The 20,072-nt window shown below is 41.0% G+C and overlaps 1 protein-coding gene across 2 annotated transcripts; it reads right to left on the reverse strand.

Moving 5' to 3' along the window:
* Positions 1-1,775: 1,775 nt before the first annotated feature.
* On the reverse strand, positions 1,776-20,072 carry LOC121486281 (cytochrome P450 3A12-like). Of its 2 annotated transcripts, none has more exons than XM_041747144.1 (5): positions 19,713-20,072; positions 15,196-15,356; positions 13,152-13,378; positions 3,643-3,805; positions 1,776-2,178 (listed from the first exon to the last, which is right to left on the reverse strand). In XM_041747144.1, exons 1-5 carry the CDS (start codon positions 19,753-19,755, stop codon positions 2,083-2,085), a joined length of 690 nt encoding a protein of 229 aa, XP_041603078.1. In that variant the 5' UTR covers positions 19,756-20,072; the 3' UTR covers positions 1,776-2,082. The 2 variants fall into 2 exon arrangements, with proteins under 2 accessions (XP_041603078.1, XP_041603079.1); XM_041747145.1 differs by lacking the exon at positions 19,713-20,072 and adding an exon at positions 19,395-19,689.

Here is a 20,072-nt window from a genome sequence, read left to right on the forward strand (position 1 = left end):
CACTGGCTTGAGCTCTGTTCTGATTCTAATATGGGGCTTAACTGAAGTAAGGTAGAGTTCAGCTCTTATTCACAGGGGCCTGAGACGGCTGTACTTGTGCTAATGCGGAACTTAGGGTGGAATGGCCTTAATTTTCTCAGCCTCCACACTTTCAGGTTTCTCTTGTTGGCAAGAATATCCCAGAGGTGATGCTATGTTCTCATCACATCCTATTGGGTGATGTGCCACCACATCCTCCTGTTCCTTTTTGTTTTGTTTTGTTTTTTCACCATTAATATAACTTTATTTTTTCTTTTTTAGAATATATTTTTGGTATATTTTTTATTGGAGTTTGATTTTTCCAACATATAGTATAATACCCCAGTGCTCATCCCGCCAAGTGCTCTCCTCAGAACCCGTCACCCAGTCACCCCAAACCCCCGCCTCGCTCACCTCCCCAGCTGAGGCTGGAATAGAAAGACAAAGCATGTTTCCCACCTACCAGAACACAGGGTAGAGAGATGAAAATGTTAACTCAAAACTAACAATATAATACTAAGTGCCTCAATTGAGTATTATAAAAAAACATGTTGTGGAGGCTGAGTAAATTAAGGCCATTTCGCCTCAAGTTTAGCATTAGCACAAGTACAGCCATTTTAGGCCCCCGTGAATAAGAGCTGAACTTTACAGGAAAAACTGCAGAGTGCCCTCGGCAGGAAATCCCATATCAGAAAGACAACAGAGCTCAAAATGCCCTTGGCAGAGAACCCCATATCAGATCTTAAGAAACTACCCCACCCTGTCCCCCATATTGGAATGGAAAAAATTCCTCCACCCCTTCTGAAAATCCCCTAGACCAGCCCATAAAAAACCCAGCTGTAACCCACTTCGGGGTCCAAGCCCCTGCTCTGCTGTGTGGAGTATACTTGGACCCAAGCTCGAGCTTGTAAATAAACCCTCGTGTACTTGCATCGGTGTCAGCTCCTTGGTGGTTTCTCAGAACATAATCTTGGGCACAACAATGTGCTCCAAAACCTGTAGAATTAAACTATGAATAAACTTTCTGAGCAATGGGGACATCTGGGCGGCTCAGTGGTTGAGCATCTGCCTTCGACTCAGGGCATGATCCCGGATTCCTGGGATCGAGTCCCACATCAGGCTCCTTGCATGGAGCCTGCTTCTCCTCCCTCTGCATGTGTCTCTGCCTCTCTTCCTGTGTCTCTCATGAATGAATGAATAAATAAATAAATTCTTTAAAAAGAAAACTTTCTGAGCAATGGGCAAAGTCACAGTAGATTAACTCATCTATCTAACATATCACATCACTTGTTCTGAACAAGCCCCATCCACTCAGTGACTGTGATGTTCAAAATATTCAGTCACTGGCTCTCACTCATCAGTTCTGTGTATTCCCCCTTAATGTGCATGAAGCCATTAGTTAATACATTTGTAAAGAGACTTTGATTGACTCACTCAGAGTGATATTTAATGTAAAATGTTCAAAATAAGACATTTTATATAAACATCATTACCACAGTCACCACAATAATTCTTGTTTCTGGGCATCCTGGGTGGCTCAGCGGTTTAGCGCCACCTTCAGCCCAGGGTGTGATCCTGGAGACCTGGGATCGAGTCCCACGTCCGGCTCCCTGCATGGAGCCTGTTTCTCCCTCTGCCTGTATCTCTGCCTCTCTCTCTCTCTCTTTCTGTGTCTCTCATGAATAAATAAATGAAATCTTTAAGATAATAATAATAATAATAATAATCCTTGTTTCTATTAAAGTTCGTTGACAAAATTGTTGAGAAATTTTTATTCTTGATCAGTTCTCAGGGGAGTAGATGGTACAAACGGGGTAGTCTGTGTGAACCGGATAGGCTGAGTCTACATGTCTGACACTTAATTAGTCACTTCTTTACACAATATATAATGCTTGACATAGACATCGGAGAAAGCTAAATGAATGTATGGAATTCCCAGTCATCCATCACAGGCTGTACATGAAGCCCATCTTCATTTTTGGGTTTTACTCATAAAGAAAATTGAGGTCTCTGGTATTCTGGGATCCAGCTTCTTAAAGAACAAAGGGGAAGTCCTTAGGAAAGTCAGGCTCCACTTACACTCCCATCTCTTGGCTCAACCTTGAGAACAACGGGTTTTTCAGGTTGAATAATCCCTCGAGTATTTATTCTCAGGGAGATCTGCAACAGTTAAACAAGTATATGAGAAACAATCAATGAAAATCCTGCTAACAACGGAAGCAAAGCAGGCAAGATATATGAAGGACAAAAATGCATTTCAAATATATAAATACTACTTTTAGATTCATATATCTCTCATATGTTGAAATTATTCTGTAAGGTGTCAAGACAGGAGCATGTAAGCATTCATCCATCACTCATTCAACAAATATATCTTTTGAGCACCTACTCTGTACCAGGTTGGAGACCCTTGATGGTTTGTGTTCTTTTTTGATCTAAATTTTAAGTAAAAAGGATAAGTATTTAAAATTTAAGAGATTTTCAGCCATTACGGCAAACAATTTTGAAAAGTGACAGTTTATTTTGTATATGTTGAAACTTGCAAGGTCATCCTGAGTGTTTATTACACATTTTATTGTCTGGACATCTACAATGCTAACCATCCTGTATCCTCTCCCATGGAAACATCCATTCATGATGACAGACTGGGATGGAAAAGGAACACAGCCTGACTGGAGCCAGTCTACAGAAGATGGAGCCAAGTAGCCAGGATGGCTTGGACTGCAGGCCTCCTTCATATCTGCCAGACATGCTTCACACCAGTGATTGTCAACTTTGCTTGCACGTGAGAATCAAAGGGGGTACATTTAAAGCCACACTCAGGGGGGCACTTGACGGGATGAGCCCTGGGTGATATGCTATATGTTGGCAAATTGAACTCCAATTAAAAAAAAAGCCACACTCTGGGTGAATTATGTTAGAATATCTGAGATGATCTGGGCATCAGTATTTTTAATGAACCCACTGATTTCAATGTACAGCAAGGATTTGAGAACCTTAGTCACCAGAGCATCTGTAAATTGTGATGGAGAAGAGCGTCTTTCAAAAGGCATGTCATGGTTATCACTGCATATCATGATTATGCATAACATGTTCCCTTTCTTTCAGTGGACTTGAAAGAAATTTAAGAAATGTGTGGGAAATATCAGAAAGGGAGACAGAACATAAAGACCCCTAACTCTGGGAAATGAACTAGGGGTGGTGGAAGGGGAGGAGGATGGGGGGTGGGGGTGAATGGGTGACGGGCACTGAGGGGGACACTTGACGGGATGAGCACTGGGTGTTATTCTGTATGTTGGTAAATTGAACACCAATAAAAAATTAATTTATTAAAAAATAAAACATTGCTTAAGATCAAAGGTCTGCACATAAACATGTCATGCAAAATGCACTGACAGATGACCCTTTTAGTTGGGTGATCATAAACCATAGATATGGCACCCAAGAGCTGAAGGACCCTTAAAAGTCACAATAACTCTAAATAGATTCTCTGGTGATAGAAGGAATTATTAGGGATAAATGAGCCCATTCCCAAATATACACATACATACATCTATCCCACATCTCTTAGTTTAAAAAAAGCAAGAATAAAACACTGTTTATGCAGAAAGTTATCTCTCTGACCTGTGTTTCTTTACAAGGTTTGAAGGAGAAGTTCTGCAGGACCCTGACAAGGGCAAGTTTCATGTTCATGATCGCAAACCTCATTCCAATGCAGTTTCGGGGTCCAGTTCCAAAAGGCAGGTATGTATAAGGATTTATGCTGTCCTTGTTCTTCCTACCGAACCTGGCTCCACAATGGAAGTGGAAAACAAGTTAGTTAGTCATAAAAACCACAAGGGGTACCTGTTTGGGGTTCTCAACCAGGAGTATATTGGAAATTTGATAGGCTAGTTCCTTTAATCCTGCTATGCTTATTCTGCTGTGACAATTGTAAACTACAGGTCATTGGATACTCCTTGCTCTATGAAGCATTCAGTCTTGCTGAGGACATGAGATGAATGCCATTGAAAAGACTTATCTTAGACACTAGAATTATATTGAGGGTGGTGAGATGTCCACACTTTGAAAGCCAAGCAGGAAATGAGTCTTACTGAAGGAAAGGTAGGTTTGCGCCTCCATTCTCACTTACGTTGGTCACATGCTCATAGAAAAAGGAAGTAGAGAAATGCCTCCTATGTCTTACCATTGTTATTTTTCCCTTCACATCCCTACACTCCTTGCTAGGACCACTCCCAACCACTTATACAGAACAGATTTTCAGATGAGTTAATTTGGCACATGATGCTACTGCACTATAATCATACTCAGGTCTATGTATACTCACCATAACCACTGAGGCTTGTCTATCTGTTCTAAGAGACTATAAATTCCTTGAGGGTTAGACTTACACTTTATTCAAAATTCTTTCTTTAATACTTATATTAAGGAAATATGTGGATTTGGGGAAATGATATGGCATTTAGTGAGGTATTATTTAAACTCCTTATATCAAAAAAAAAATAAACTCCTTATATCATGAAGAACATACTGGAATGTTTATAGATGATATGCCTTCAAGTTATATGGAAATCAGGGCAGCCTGGGTGGCTCAGCAGTTTGGTGCTGCCTTCAGCCCAGGCTGTGACCCTGGAAACCCGGGATCAAGTCCCATGTCGGGCTCCCTGCATGGAGCCTACTTCTCCCTCTGCCTGTGTCTCTGCCTCTCTCTCTGTGTGTGTGTGTGTGTGTGTGTGTGTCTCATGAATAAATAAATAAATAATCTTTTTTTTAAAAAAAGTAATATGGAAAACAGTCTAGGTATTTTTTTTTCCTTTTTCTTTCTTAAAGCCTTTAAAAAATTTAATACATATATAGAAAAATTGATAAAAATTGATATATACACATATATACACAGTCTGAATTAGTATTTTTTTTTTATAGAACTTGGCTGTTATTTTATTTTATTTTATTTTATTTTTTTATTAATTTTTATTGGTGTTCAATTTACCAACATACAGAAAAACACCCAGTGCTCATCCCATCAAGTGTCCACCTCAGTGCCCATCACCCCTTCCCCTCCAACACCCGCCCTCCTCCCCTTCCACCACCCCTAGTTCATTTCCCGAGTTAGGAGTCTTTATGTTCTGTCTCCCTTCCTGATATTTCCCAACATTTCTTCTCCCTTCCTTTATGTTCCCTTTCACCATTATTCATATTCCCCAAATGAATGAGAACATACACTGTTTGTCCCTCTCCGATTGACTTATTTCACTCAGCATAATACCCTCCAGTTCCATCCACGTTGAAGCCAATGGTGGGTATTTGTCGTTTCTAATTGCTGAGTAATATTCCATTGTATACATAAACCACATCTTCTTTATCCATTCATCTTTCGATGGACACCGAGGCTCCTTCCACAGTTTGGCTATTGTGGCCATTGCTGATAGAAACATCGGGGTGCAGGTGTCCCGACGTTTCATTGCATCTGAATCTTTGGGGTAAATCCCCAACAGTGCAATTGCTGAGTCATAGGGCAGGTCTATTTTTAACTCTTTGAGGAACCTCCACACAGTTTTCCAGAGTGGCTGCACCAGTTCACATTCCCACCAACAGTGTAAGAGGGTTCCCTTTTCTCCGCATCCTCTCCAACATTTGTTGTTTCCTGCCTTGTTAATTTTCCCCATTCTCACTGGTGTGAGGTGGTATCTCATTGTGGTTTTGATTTGTATTTCCCTGATGGCAAGTGATGCAGAGCATTTTCTCATGTGCATGTTGGCCATGTCCATGTCTTCCTCTGTGAGATTTCTCTTCATGTCTTTTGCCCATTTCATGATTGAATTGTTTGTTTCTTTGGTGTTGAGTTTAATAAGTTCTTTATAGATTTTGGAAACTAGCCCTTTATCTGATATGTCATTTGCAAATATCTTCTCCCATTCTGTAGGTTGTCTTTTAGTTTTGTTGACTGTATCCTTTGCTGTGCAAAAGCTTCTTATCTTGATGAAGTCCCAATAGTTCATTTTTGCTTTTGTTTCTTTTGCCTTTGTGGATGTATCTTGCAAGAAGTTACTGTGGCCAAGTTCAAAAAGGGTGTTGCCTGTGTTCTCCTCTAGGATTTTGATGGAATCTTGTCTCACATTTAGATCTTTCAACCATTTTGAGTTTATCTTTGTGTATGGTGAAAGAGAGTGGTCCAGTTTCATTCTTCTGCATGTGGATGTCCAATTTTCCCAGCACCATTTATTGAAGAGACTGTCTTTCTTCCAATGGATAGTCTTTCCTCCTTTATCGAGTATTAGATGACCGTACATTTCAGGGTCCACTTCTGGGTTCTCTATTCTGTTCCATTGATCTATGTGTCTGTTTTTGTGCCAGTACCACACTGTCTTGATGACCACAGCATTGTAGTACAACCTGAAATCTGGCATTGTGATTCCCCCAGCTATGGTTTTCTTTTTTAAAATTCCCCTGGCTATTCGGGGTCTTTTCTGATTCCACACAAATCTTAAAATAATTTGTTCTAACTCTCTGAAGAAAGTCCATGGTATTTTGATAGGGATTGCATTAAACGTGTAAATTGCCCTGGGTAACATTGACATTTTTACAATATTAATTCTGCCAATCCATGAGCATGGAATATTTTTCCATCTCTTTGTGTCTTCCTCAATTTCTTTCAGAAGTGTTCTATAGTTTTTAGGGTATAGATCTTTTACCTCTTTGGTTAGGTTTATTCCTAGGTATCTTATGCTTTTGGGTGCAATTGTAAATGGGATTGACTCCTTAATTTCTCTTTCTTCAGTCTCATTGTTAGTGTATAGAAATGCCATTGATTTCTGGGCATTGATTTTGTATCCTGCCACGCTACCAAATTGCTGTATGAGTTCTAGCAATCTTGGGGTGGAGGCTTTTGGGTTTTCTATGTAGAGTATCATGTCATTGGCGAAGAGGGAGAGTTTGACTTCTTCTTTGCCAATTTGAATGCCTTTAATGTCTTTTTGTTGTCTGATTGCTGAGGCGAGGACTTCCAGAACTATGTTGAACAGCAGTGGTGAGAGTGGACATCCCTGTCTTGTTCCTGATCTTAGGGGAAAGGCTCCCAGTGCTTCCCCATTGAGAATGATATTTGCTGTGGGCTTTTCGTAGATGGCTTTTAAGATGTCGAGGAAAGTTCCCTCTATCCCAACACTCTGAAGGGTTTTGATCAGGAATGGATGCTGTATTTTGTCAAATGCTTTCTCTGCATCTAATGAGAGTATCATATGGTTCTTGGTTTTTCTCTTGCTGATATGATGAATCACATTGATGGTTTTACGAGTGTTGAACCAGCCTTGTGTCCCAGGGATAAATCCTACTTGGTCATGGTGAATAATTTTCTTAATGTGTTGTTGGATCCTATTGGCTAGTATCTTGTTGAGAATTTTTGCATCCATGTTCATCAGGGATATTGGTCTGTAATTCTCCTTTTTGGTGGGGTCTTTGTCTGGTTTCGGAATTAAGGTGATGCTGGCCTCATAGAACGAATTTGGAAGTACTCCATCTCTTTCTATCTTTCCAAACAGCTTTAGTAGAATAGGTATGATTTCTTCTTTAAACGTTTGATAGAATTCCCCTGGGAAGCCATCTGGCCCTGGACTCTTGTGTCTTGGGAGGTTTTTGATGACTGCTTCAATTTCCTCCCTGGTTATTGGCCTGTTCAGGTTTTCTATTTCTTCCTGCTCCAGTTTTGGTAGTTTGTGGCTTTCCAGGAATGCGTCCATTTCTTCTAGATTTCCTAATTTATTGGCGTACAGCTGTTCATAATATGTTTTTAAAATCGTTTGTATTTCCTTGGTGTTGGTAGTGATGTCCCCTTTCTCATTCATGATTTTATTAATTTGAGTCTTCTCTCTCTTCTTTTTAATAAGGTTGGCTAATGGTTTATCTATCTTATTAATTCTTTCAAAGAACCAACTCCTGGTTCTGTTGATCTGTTCCACAGTTCTTTTGGTCTCGATATCATTGAGTTCTGCTCGAATTTTAATTAACTCTCTTCTTCTGCTGGGGGTGGGGTCTATTTGTTGTTTTTTCTCTAGTTCCTTTATGTGTAAGGTGAGCTTTTGAATTTGAGATCTTTCCAGTTTTTGAATGGATGCTTGTATTGCGATGTATTTCCCCCTCAGGACTGCTTTTGCTGCATCCCAAAGATTTTGAACGGTTGTATCTTCATTTTCATTAGTTTCCATGAATCTTTTTAATTCTTCCTTAATTTCCTGGTTGACCTTTTCATCTTTTAGCAGGATGGTCCTTAACCTCCATGTGTTTGTGGTCCTTCCATACTTCTTGTTGTGATTAAGTTCTAATTTCAAGGCATTATGGTCTGAGAATATACAAGGGACTATCCCGATCTTTTGGTATCGGTTCAGACCCGATTTGTGACCCAGTATGTGGTCTATTCTGGAGAACGTTCCATGTGCACTTGAGAAGAATGTGTATTCAGTTGAGTTTGGATGTAAAGTTCTGTAGATATCTGTGAAATCCATCTGGTCCAGTGTATCATTTAAAGCTCTCGTTTCTTTGGAGATGTTGTGCTTAGAAGACCTATCCAGGGTAGAAAGAGCTAGATTGAAGTCACCAAGTATAAGTGTATTATTATCAAGGTATTTCTTGAGTTTGGTTATTAATTGGTTTAAATATTTGGCAGCTCCCACATTCGGGGCATATATATTGAGGATTGTTAAGTCCTCTTGTTGGATAGATCCTTTGAGTATGAGATAGTGTCCCTCTTCATCTCTCACTATAGTCTTTGGGGTAAATTTTAATTTATCTGATATAAGGATGGCAACCCCTGCTTTCTTTTGAGGACCATTTGAATGGTAAATGGTTCTCCAACCTTTTATTTTCAGGTTGTAGGTGTCCTTCTGTCTAAAATGAGTCTCTTGTAGACAGCAAATAGATGGGTCCTGCTTTTTTATCCAGTCTGAAACCCTGCGCCTTTTGATGGGGTCATTAAGCCCGTTCACATTCAGAGTTACTATTGATAGATATGAGTTTAGTGTCATCATATCTATTCAGTCCTTGTTTTTGTGGATTGTTCCACTGAACTTCTTCTTAAAGGGGAATTTTAAGAGTCCCCCTTAAAATTTCTTGCAGAGCTGGTTTGGAGGTGACATATTCTTTCAGTTCCTGCCTGTCTTGGAAGCTCTTCATCTCTCCTTCCATTTTGAATGAAAGCCTTGCTGGGTAAAGTATTCTTGGTTGCATGTTCTTTTCATTTAGGACCCTGAATATATCCTGCCAGCCCTTTCTGGCCTGCCAGGTCTCTGTGGAGAAGTCTGCTGTTACCCTAATATTCCTCCCCATAAAAGTCAGGGACTTTTTTTCTCTTGCTGCTTTAAGGATCTTCTCCTTATCTTTGGAATTTGCAAGCTTCACTATTAAATGTCGAGGTGTTGAACGGTTTTTGTTGATTTTAGGGGGGGATCTCTCTATTTCCTGGATCTGAATGCCTGTTTCCCTTCCCAGATTCGGAAAGTTTTCAGCTAGGATTTGTTCAAATACATATTCTGGCCCTCTGTCGCTTTCGGCGCCCTCAGGAACCCCAATTAAACGTAGGTTTTTCTTCCTCAGGCTATCATTTATTTCCCTTAATCTATCCTCATGGTCTTTTAATTGCCTGTCTCTTTTTTCCTCAGTTTCCCTCTTTGCCATCAACTTGTCTTCTATGTAACTCACTCGTTCTTCCACCTCGTCAAGCCTCGTCGTTAGGACTTCTAGCTTGGATTGCATCTCATTTAATTGATTTTTAATTTCTGCCTGATTGGATCTAAATTCTGCAGTCATGAAGTCTCTTGAGTCCTTTATGGTTTTTTCTAGAGCCACCAGTAGCTGTAAAATAGTGCTTCTGAATTGGCTTTCTGACATTGAATTGTAATCCATATTTTGTAACTCTGTGGGAGAGTGGGCTGTTTCTGATTCTTTTTTTTGAGGTGAGGTTTTCCTTCTAGTCATTTTGCTCAGTGCAGAGTGGCCAAAAACAAGTTGTATTGGGAAAAGGAGAAAAAGAGAGAGAAGGAAAGAAAAGAGAAAAAGAAAAAAGAGAAAGAAGAAAAAAAAGGGGAAAAAGAGAGGAAAAAGAAAAAGAAAGGAGAAAAAAGAAAAAAAAAGGGGGGTGGGGGAAGCAATCAGAAATCAAGAAGAAAGAGAGAAAAAAAAGCACAAAACAAAACAAAACAAAACAAAACAAAAAACAAAAACAAAAACAAAAAAAACAAACAAACAAACAAACAAAAAACACCGGGGAGTATCTTCCGATTCTGTGTACTTTAAGTCCCTTGACTTCCCTTGGAACTGGTCCGTCTCGCTGGTCTTCTGGGGGAGGGGCCTGCTGTGCTGATTCTCAGGTGTTAGCACTTGGGGGAGCTGCTCTGCCCCTGCCTGGTGCAGGGCTCAGTGGGGGTTGTTCACCCCGTGAGGCCCCGGGAGGAACAACCGCAGTGGCGGGGGCGGCAGCTCTGGGAACCTGGATTCAGCCCCCGCAGTAGCTCCGGGGCTCTCCGTCTGCAGTGCCTGGAGGCTCCGGGGCGGGGCCGCTGATCTGCTCAGTTCCAGGCAGGAGCGTCCTAGCTGTCCTGGGCCCTCCCGGCCTCTGCCTGTCCCGGGGGAGGCCGGATCCTGGGCTGTGTCCCGGCGCCCTGTGCTCCGGGGCCTGCGCTGTTGGATTCGCGCTCCTGGCGGTGCAGTCCCCTCCGCGGAGCCGCCGCCCGAGCCCCTCCGAGCTGTTCCCGGAGCCGCGCTGCCCCCTCCGCGGAGCTTCTTCCTCTGCCCGAGCCGCCGCCGCTGAGCTGTTCCCGGAGCCCCGCAGCCCCCTCCGCGGAGCCGCCGCCCGAGCCCCTCTGAGCTGCTCCGGGTCCCGCCGAGCGCTGCAGCCCTTAGGGAGCTCGGCGCATCTCCCGGGGCGCAGTTCCTCTGTTACTGTCCCAGGGAGCCCGAGGGCATCCCCGCCTTTCTGGGGATCCTGCTCCAATTCCCCGGGAGGCCTTTCCGCGGGGAAGGTCGGTGCAGCTCCTGCTCCTCTGGGACGGGGCTCTCCTGTCCTGGGGACACTCCCCCGGCCTCAGCCCGGCTCCTCTCGGGCCCCTCCCCCTTGGAGGCCTTTTGTGTCTTTATTTCTTTTTCCCCGTCTTCCTACCTTGATAGAAGCGCGAACTCTTCTCACTGTAGCGTTCCAGCTGGTCTCTCTTTAAATCTCAGGCCGAATTCGTAGATTTTCAGGATGATTAGATGGTTTTCTAGGTAATTTGTTGAGGACAGGTGACTTGGAGACCCTACTCTGCCGCCATCTTGCCCCTCCCCCCCTCCAGTCTAGGTATTATAATGGTGTGTGGATGGGGCAGTTGATACGGGTTAGTGGTTGTTTGGCAGGTGGTGGGCACATATAGATTCATTAAAAATATTTCACACACTTGTGTCTATACAATATATTTGTACCTGTGTCAAAAATTGTCCATAAATGCTTCCCTATCCTCCTGAAACAATGAAATCCTATTCTACACACCAGTCAGTCAATTGACTTTTGTCCCATTCCTCCCTTCTTTAGGCTAGCCTTACATGCAATTACTGCTGTTTGAGTATCATGTCACGTTGCTAATGTCAAAGCAGTAGGTGACTTATTTTCCAAGTAATGTAAAGCATTGAAAGTAATAAAGTTCTGTGTTGTCTGTCTGTTTAGTTGTCACACATCAAGGAGTTGAAACTGGAGTAAAAAAATTTTTTTCACAAAAAAATTGTCCATAATAGGGGCAACTGGATGGCTCAGTTGGTTAAATGTCCAATTTTGGCTCAGATAATGATCTCAGGGTCCTCATATCAAGTCCTATGTTGGACTCCCTGCTGAGCAGGGAGTCTGCTTCTCCTGCTCCCTTGGCCCCTCACCCTGCTCATGCTCACTTGCTTCTCTCTCTCAAATAAATAAAATATTTTTAAAAAACTTATCCATAATTGGCATTTTTAATACATGGATTCACTGCCTGGCACAGTCCCTAACACACATAGATAATAAGTACTTCTTCTCATGGCTGAATGAATCATGAAGAAGTACCAGGAGTGGTCTCTGGTTTCTGTTCAAGAAGCTACAGAAGATTGAACAGCTGAGCTTGTGGGAGCCATCAGGTCTCCTGGTCCAGAAAACAGATGACTTGGTCAATTCTAAGTTCTTTCAGCAAGTACTATGTGTAGACGCATTGCTAGCACTAGGGACACCATGCAACCAGACAAGGGCTCTGCCAACGGGGACGTTGAGTCAGGGCTAAACATCTAGGTCTCTAAAAACTCATCCAAATTTTGCCCACCAATACAATAAACAGAAAAGCATGGACTTTTGCAGAATTCAGGCTTACCCAAAGCCAGACTCTGCTCTGAATTCCCAGAAGAGAAAACTCAAGACCCCTCCAAGGAGGATGTCTAAATGGCTAGAGAACAGATGACCTCACTTTGGATAAATCCCAGATACTAGAGAGATGAGAGATGCTTAGAACTGCAACCACAGACAGCACAGGACCTATCAGGTCTCCAGCACACTCTGTCCTCAGGCTGCTGATCCTCCTGCCAGGGATGTGAACTCTCAGCACCACAGCCTCTGTCCTCACACTATACCTAGCAGACATGGTGGCGCAGGGTTACAAACACAGAATGCGAAAATCTAAGGAGTAAATCCAGAGAGCTAAAGAGGACAGAAACACTAAAGTAACAAAAAGTCCCATTTTCTCAATTAAGATAATGGTTAAGTATATTATGTATATACATATAATCACAAACACAAATATGGTACGTTGTTTATACTTTACTGTTACATTAACTCAGTACCTCAAAAATATATAATGCCATCTTAACTTTTAAGCTTCTATATATGCATAGAAAAATATCCACAAGGACATACATCACATGATTAATAATCCTGGTACATTGTGACTGGTGATGATGTTAATTTTCTTTATTCTCAACTAGAGTTTGTAAAATTTGGACAATAATGTTCATTTTGTAACAAGAAAAATACTTCTAAGAATAAAAAAAATGTACAAATAAATAATTGTACCACCACACGATTGTCATCTATACTAAGAAGATACAGAATATCCTCCAATATGAGGGTGGGTTCCCCTTTGCAGGGTTCCCTGTACCTTTCAGGTTGGAATTCCTCAGGCTCTGGCCAGAGATTCTGGTCTCGATGAAGAATAAAGGTTGGCACCATCACCACTGTCCCTTTGGGAATGAACACACCACTGATTTCCACATCTTTCTTACAGACCCTCTCAAGTCTACCAGCGATTGAGTATAATCGGAGAGTTTCATTCAGCACCATGTCCAGATACTCCATCTGTATAAGGGCCTCATAAGTGGGTGCTGCCTGGAAGGAAGAAACAGATTTAGATAAATGGAGATTTGGATCAATGCTCAAAGCACTCTATGTACTACTACTGAAGTGTTAGGAACACCTAAGAATCATTTATTTTGATAAGGGTATTTATAGACATTTGAATGTCTACCATGTCCTTTGATCTACTCAATGGCCCACTGACATGTGAGCAATAGCTGTGAGCAATAGCTGTGAGCAATAGTAATGACTAGGGGAGACCACTGTGACAATCCCCTACACAGGGCCTGAAATCCTTCCCATTACCAGATAGTGGTTTTTCTTCCTCACATGAACAAAAGTGACTAAGAGTGTGATGCTTGATCTTTTTAAAGTTTTTTGTTTAAATTCATTTAATTAACATATAGTGTATATTAGTTTCAGGGATAAAATTTAGTGATTCCTCAGTTCCTTATAATATCCAGTATTCATTACATTTAGTGCTTCTTATGTCCACCACCTGGTTACTTCATCCCCTCAACCCCTCACTTCTAGCAACCCTCAGTTTGTTTCCTATACTTAAGACTCTCTTACGGTTTGTCTCCCTCTCTGTTTTTGTCTTATTTCTCCTTTCCTATGACCCTTAATTTAAGTGAAATATGTTGAAGTGACTGATTTCTTTCAAAACAGGGGCCACATATCTGCACCATGAAAGGAGAACATGCAACAGAAAATATCCCCTCTTCTACATAAACTCTTCTAGTTGAAATATTCTGTTGGGGCAGCCTGGGTGGCTCAACGGATTAGCACCTGCCTTTGGCCCAGGGTGTGATCCTGGCGACCCAGGATCAAGTCCCAAGTCAGGCTCTCTGCATGGAGCCTACTTCTCCCTCTGCCTCTCTGTCTCTCTGTCTCTCTGTCTCTGTCTCTCTCTCTCTCAGTGTATCTCCTGAATAAATAAATAAATAATCTTAAAAAGAATACTCCATATGAAATATTCTGCTTCCTAGCTTTTAAATTATATATACAATATTTGGAGAGGAACATTATATTGAAAAAGTATAATTTGGGGAGACACTAGTCCGTCTCAAACCAAATAGGGCAAGAGAAGGCTACAATTGGATGCTACCAATTCTGGACATAAATTTCAGTTTTAGGAAAAGTAATAAGGGGATCAGAACCCTACTCTCAACCCCACACTCTGTTGCTGGAGCAGTCTCCTAGTTGTCACTTTGGAGTTTCACTGTTTGCCATATAGGTCACTCCAGACCCAGAGGTCAGGTGTCTTCATAAACAGGGAACTCCAGGTTGGGCAGAGATCTGAAAACAATGAGGGAAATTATGTGTCTATCACTTGGTGTTATATTTAAGAGCCAACATTTTACAGATTGTAGCTCAGTTTCCAGACTTGTTAAATGGAGATAATACAGTTGATACTTCAGAGGGTATGTGGTAGAGAAACTCACTGCTCATCCAAGATCCATGCAGATCCCCATATTTCCCAGCTCCCATGAATTTACGGGAAACCATTTTGCAAATGGAGTATGAACTGATGAGACAAATGTCAGTTCAGGGCCAAACATTTGAAAATCAAGTGAGCAACACATAGCTCCTTGTTACCCAGCAAAAAATAAGCCCACAGATTCTAGATAATGCAGGTATAAGAAAATGGAGCCTCTTTACCTGGTATCACCAATAACTGTCTGGAGCAGAGACTCACTCCCATCTTCTGCTAAGGCCCATATCTGACACACAAATGTGGAAATAGGAGTAAGCCTTTTTATGAAAACCTACTAGGTTTGAGGGCTAATCTATTAATGAGACATAACCAAGCCTACACTGACCCCCTTCTTCAGGTATAACCCACTCACCTTATTGGGGAAAGTCGCATCAATCTCCTCCTGCAGTTTCTGCTGGACATCAGGGTGAGTGGCCAATTCATACATAAGAAAGGAAAGACAACTGCTAGTGGTGTCAGAGCCAGCAAAAATAAAGATAATAGATTGGGCCACCAGCTCCAAATCAGATAGAGCTAAAAGGAGAAGAAGCACATTTTAGCTATAGCAGGCGAATGTAAAAAACCACACTTTAGATAATGAGAAATCTATTTGAAACTCCCATTTCCCTTGGGGAAAATGTAAAAGCAATTCAGAATCAAACTCAGAGTGGTTTGCACTCTGATGTCTATCTTACAGAGCCAGAAAAGCCAGAAGTTATCTTGATCTGGTTCTTCCTATGGTCTATACTATTCTTGGCCATCTGCTCCTGCTAATGCCACCCTCCGCACCAACACAGATAGGTAATTCCAGGAGATGGCATTTCTGTCTAATGTACATGGTGTTATCAGCATGACCTTTGGAGGATCCTAAAAGTACTTCAGTCATAAGTAACATGGGATACCATTCTCCCCCAAGAAAATTTATATTCTTCTAGCTAAAAGCGAACTTAAATTTCTTCAGAGAGTTTGTGATACTAAGACTCAATGGTCAGGAAAAAATGAATGATCTTTCATCTAAACATATTTGTGAAAAAAAAAATAAACATATTTGTGGAAAGTGAAGAGAACAATATTGGGCTACTGATAAATTCTTGTTGCTCAAAGAGTGATCCATGGACCATCAGCATCTGCAGCACCTGGGAGTTTATTAGAAATGCAGAATCTCAAACCTCACCCTAGAACTATCGAATCAAAGTCTGAGCTTTCATGAGATGTGGTGATTTGTGTGAACAACCTAGCGTGAGAAGCATGGATTATACATTTCAGAGGTCTCAGCTAGTAGAAGACCTGGCACACAACTTCACAAGTGCATGATCTCCAATATGTACAGAAACTACGACACAAATGTGGTATATATATATATACCACATCTTCTTTATTCATTCATCTGTTCATGCAGGTGGGGGGATGTGGTGACTGGGTGGTGGGCACCGAGGAGGGCACTTGAAGGGATGAGCACTGGGTGTTATACTATATGTTGGCAAACTGAAATATACAAAAAAAAAAAAAAAAGACTGGTGATGGAACTGGCTTAATTAATGCCACCAAAGAAGCAGAAGAAAAAAATGTGTCAAAGGCAAGGTACTGACCAGCATGAAATATAGACGAATTGAATCCAGTGAATGGAATTAGCAATCATGGCCTGAATTTCACCTTCCTTAGTGAATGGCCCCACTCTGAATATAAATTGGAATATCTTTTGATTTGCTCCTGGCAGAAACTCAGCATGGTCATGTCCTAATCTATTTGACAAAACCTGTGTTAGGACCTTTAGATACTGGAGCGCCTTCCCACTACAAACACATAATTCACAGCTAAAAACAATGCAAAAAGTGCTAGAAAAGTCTACAAAGTTCCGATTTCCCAGTCACACTTTTTGTGAAGCTGCTATGGGTAAATTCAACTATCAAATTCTTGCCTTTCACCCAGTCACTCCATCCCCCCACCCTCCTCCCCTTCCACTACCCCTTGTTCGTTTCCCAGAGTTAGGAGTCTCTCATGTTCTGTCACCCTCTCTGATTTTTCCCACTCATTTTCTCTCCTTTCCCCTTTATTCCCTTTCACTATTTTTTTATATTCCCCATGTAGTGAAACCATATAATGTTTCTCTTTCAATTGACTTACTTCACTCAGCATAATACCCTCCAGTTCCACCCACATTGAAGCAAATGGTGGATATTCGTCCTTTCTAATGACTAATATTCCATTGTGTGTGTGTGTATGTGTGTGTGTGTGTGTGTGTGTATACATACATTTTACATTCATCTTTAAATGGACACCGAGGCTCCTTCCACAGTTTGGCTATTGTGGCATTTTTGCTATAAACATTGGCACTTGACGGGATGAGCACTGGCTGTTATACTATATGTTGGCAAATAGAACCCCAATAAAAAATATATTAAAAAATTCTTGCTCTCCATTACCACAAACCCCATGATAATAAAAGTTCAGGGCTGTACTCTCCAATAAGGTAGCCGGATGCAGCTATTTATATTTAAATTTTAATCAGTTATATTAAATACAAGATTCAGAGCTCAGTGACACTAGCCACATGGTAAGTGCTCAAAAATCACATGTGTGCAGTGTTTCTGTACAGGACCAAGCAAATATAAAATATTTCCTCCATCAGAGAAAAAAGTAGAACTAGATATATAGACAGATAGATAGAATAGAAGTAGAGATAGATTGGTAGGTAGAGATGGATAAATGGATAGATAGATAGATAGATAGATTAATGGTATGATAGAATAAGCCCATCCTTTTCCTCTAGAATCAACTGTTATATATTCAACAATTTTGTGAGCTGGTTGTCAAATCACAGATGGCTTGAAATTAACCATGATGGAAATATTTCTGTCATAGAAAGAACTATAAATTAAGCCTGTTTTTTCTCTTTTAAATACTGAGAGCATACTTACATCATGAGTTATGGATAAAGAAATATTTGTGCTGATCAGTGCTGTGTTGATATATTTGATGTTGTTAGCTTGGCTCACTGAGTGGAAATAGAAGCAATTAACCCCTAGTAGCAACGAGTACTCCTAGATCCCAGATTTGGCTTCTAAATACCATTTTAACTAAAAGGAATCAGAGTTTCTTGGAGAAATGGCTGGTTCAGGGCTCATCAGGAGAAACAGAAGAGAAATCTGAGATGTCTCACATGAGGATGCAAGGTAATGCCCAGAAAATAATATGGGAAAAGGATACAGAATACTCTATTTTTTTAATGGTGGATATACATCATTATATATATATGTCGAAACCCATAGCATATACATCAACAAGGATGAACTCTAATATAAACTATGGATTTTGGGTGGTAATAATGTGTTGTTGTAGGTATATTGGTTATTTAAAAATTACCACATCATGATGGATTTTGATTGGGGATGCTGTATGTAGGTGGGCAGGGGAAATATGAGATAAATCTCTATGTCTTTCACTCGATTTTGCAGTGAACCTAAACTGCTATAAAAAATCAAGTCTGGAAAAAAAATAAAATAAAAACTCAAGTCTGGCTGACACCTGGGTGGCTCAGCACTTAAGCATCTGCCTTCAGCTTAGCACGTGATCCTGGAGTCCCAGGATGGAGTCCCACATCAGGCTCCCTGCATGGAGCCTGCTTCTCCCTCTGCCTATGTCTCTGCATCTCTCTCTCTCTCTCTCTCTCTGTGTGTGTGTGTGTGTGTGTGTGTGTCTCATGAATAAATAAATAAAATCTTTTGAAAAACCAAAGTCTATTGAAAACATAAAAAAAGAAGAAAGGAAAAACAAAAACACAGGTGCCCACTTCAAGGGCTTCCAGACAAAAAATCTGAAAGAATCAAGGATCTAAGAAAAAAATGATATAAGACACTTAGTAATATAAGAGATCATACCGACATATATAAAGAAACAAATACAATAATGATGACGTATAGAAAGCTCACCCTATTTGTCCTTCTCCGATTGACTTACTTCACTCAGCATAATACCTCCAAACAGTGTATGTTCTCATTCATTTGGGGAATATAAATAATAGTGAAAGGAATATAAGGGAAGGGAGAAGAAATGTGTGGGAAATATCAGAAAGTGAGACAGAACATAAAGACTCCTAACTCTGGGAAATGAACTAGGGGTGGTGGAAGGGGAGGAGGGCAGGGGGTGGAGGTGAATGGGTGACAGGCACTGAGGGGGACACTTGACGGGATGAGCACTGGGTGTTATTCTGTATGTGGGTAAATTGAACACCAATAAAAAATTAATTTATTAAAAAAAAGAAACTGAACAGAAAAAAAGAGAAAGAAATCTCACCCTAACAATGGACTATTATTCAAAATATAGAAGAAATGGTGCAAGTAAAGAGTCATCATTTTGTAACCATCATAGTAATAATAGTGTTAGTCAAAGACCATCCATGGATGATAAAAGTAGTAGATGATGATTTAAAGAGAAATACAATGTGTACACATACCTGCACCAGTTACTTCTTAATTACAAAAAGGGAAAAAACACTTGAAGTAGATTAAGCTAGTGACTGAAGTATAATCACAAGTGTTTCAAGTTATGGTCATCAACACTGGGGCCATGTACCTCCTTATGTGATGAAGGCTTGATGTGAATTTCCAGGCAGATTCGGTGGGTCTGGATTAGGCTGCAGGATTGACATTGGAAACAAGTTCCCCTGTGTCAGACCACAGACTGTTTTGTCTATGGTTCCCCTTCAAGCTTTGAACAGGTAGTATGGCTTGGTTTTTCTGGAAAATGCTCTGTCTACCTTTTGTATCTGAACATATTTCTTTCTTCAATTTGCCAAAATTCCATCTGCTAAAAATCTTCCTCCACACCTTGGAACCACCCCCTGTTTCTGAGCCACCTCATCAATGGCCCTCTGAAGCTCTTCTCGCTTACGTTTATGAGTGTCCATTTCTTTGGAATTCTGGGAGTTAATCATCAGCTGAAGAAAGTCCACTCGGTGCTAGAAACAAAAAGAGAAATTTCCATGGCAAAAAATCACTTGTGAAGTCAGAAGTAAATCAGACGTGAAGTATCCTGAGACTACGGCCCATTTACATCCCGAATTTAGACTAGTGTTCCCAGAGTCCTCAGTGAACAAAAATGCTCAGCTATAAATCTTGGGGAGCAGGATTTTTCCCTGACAGGAATCCAGCCATTATGTTCCATTGCTTCATGGATCTTGCTCTGTCTGATCCTCAGCTTCTCTGACTTTTGAACATACCTTCCTGGCCCAAGAGTTGCCTGATCCCTCTC

Source organism: Vulpes lagopus, chromosome 3 (assembly GCF_018345385.1).
Source record: "Vulpes lagopus strain Blue_001 chromosome 3, ASM1834538v1, whole genome shotgun sequence".
In the NCBI taxonomy this organism is placed as follows: Eukaryota; Metazoa; Chordata; class Mammalia; order Carnivora; family Canidae; genus Vulpes; species Vulpes lagopus.

Coding starts and splice junctions, on each gene's coding strand:
- LOC121486281 (XM_041747144.1), bottom strand. CDS start 19,755: ATGATTAACTCCCAGAATTCCAAAGAAATGGACACTCATAAAC. Junction 13,379..15,195: donor ATGCGACTTTCCCCAATAAG/GTGAGTGGGTTA, acceptor TCTTCCTTCCAG/GCAGCACCCACTTATGAGGC. Junction 2,179..3,642: donor AACCTTGTAAAGAAACACAG/GTCAGAGAGATA, acceptor TAACTGTTGCAG/ATCTCCCTGAGAATAAATAC.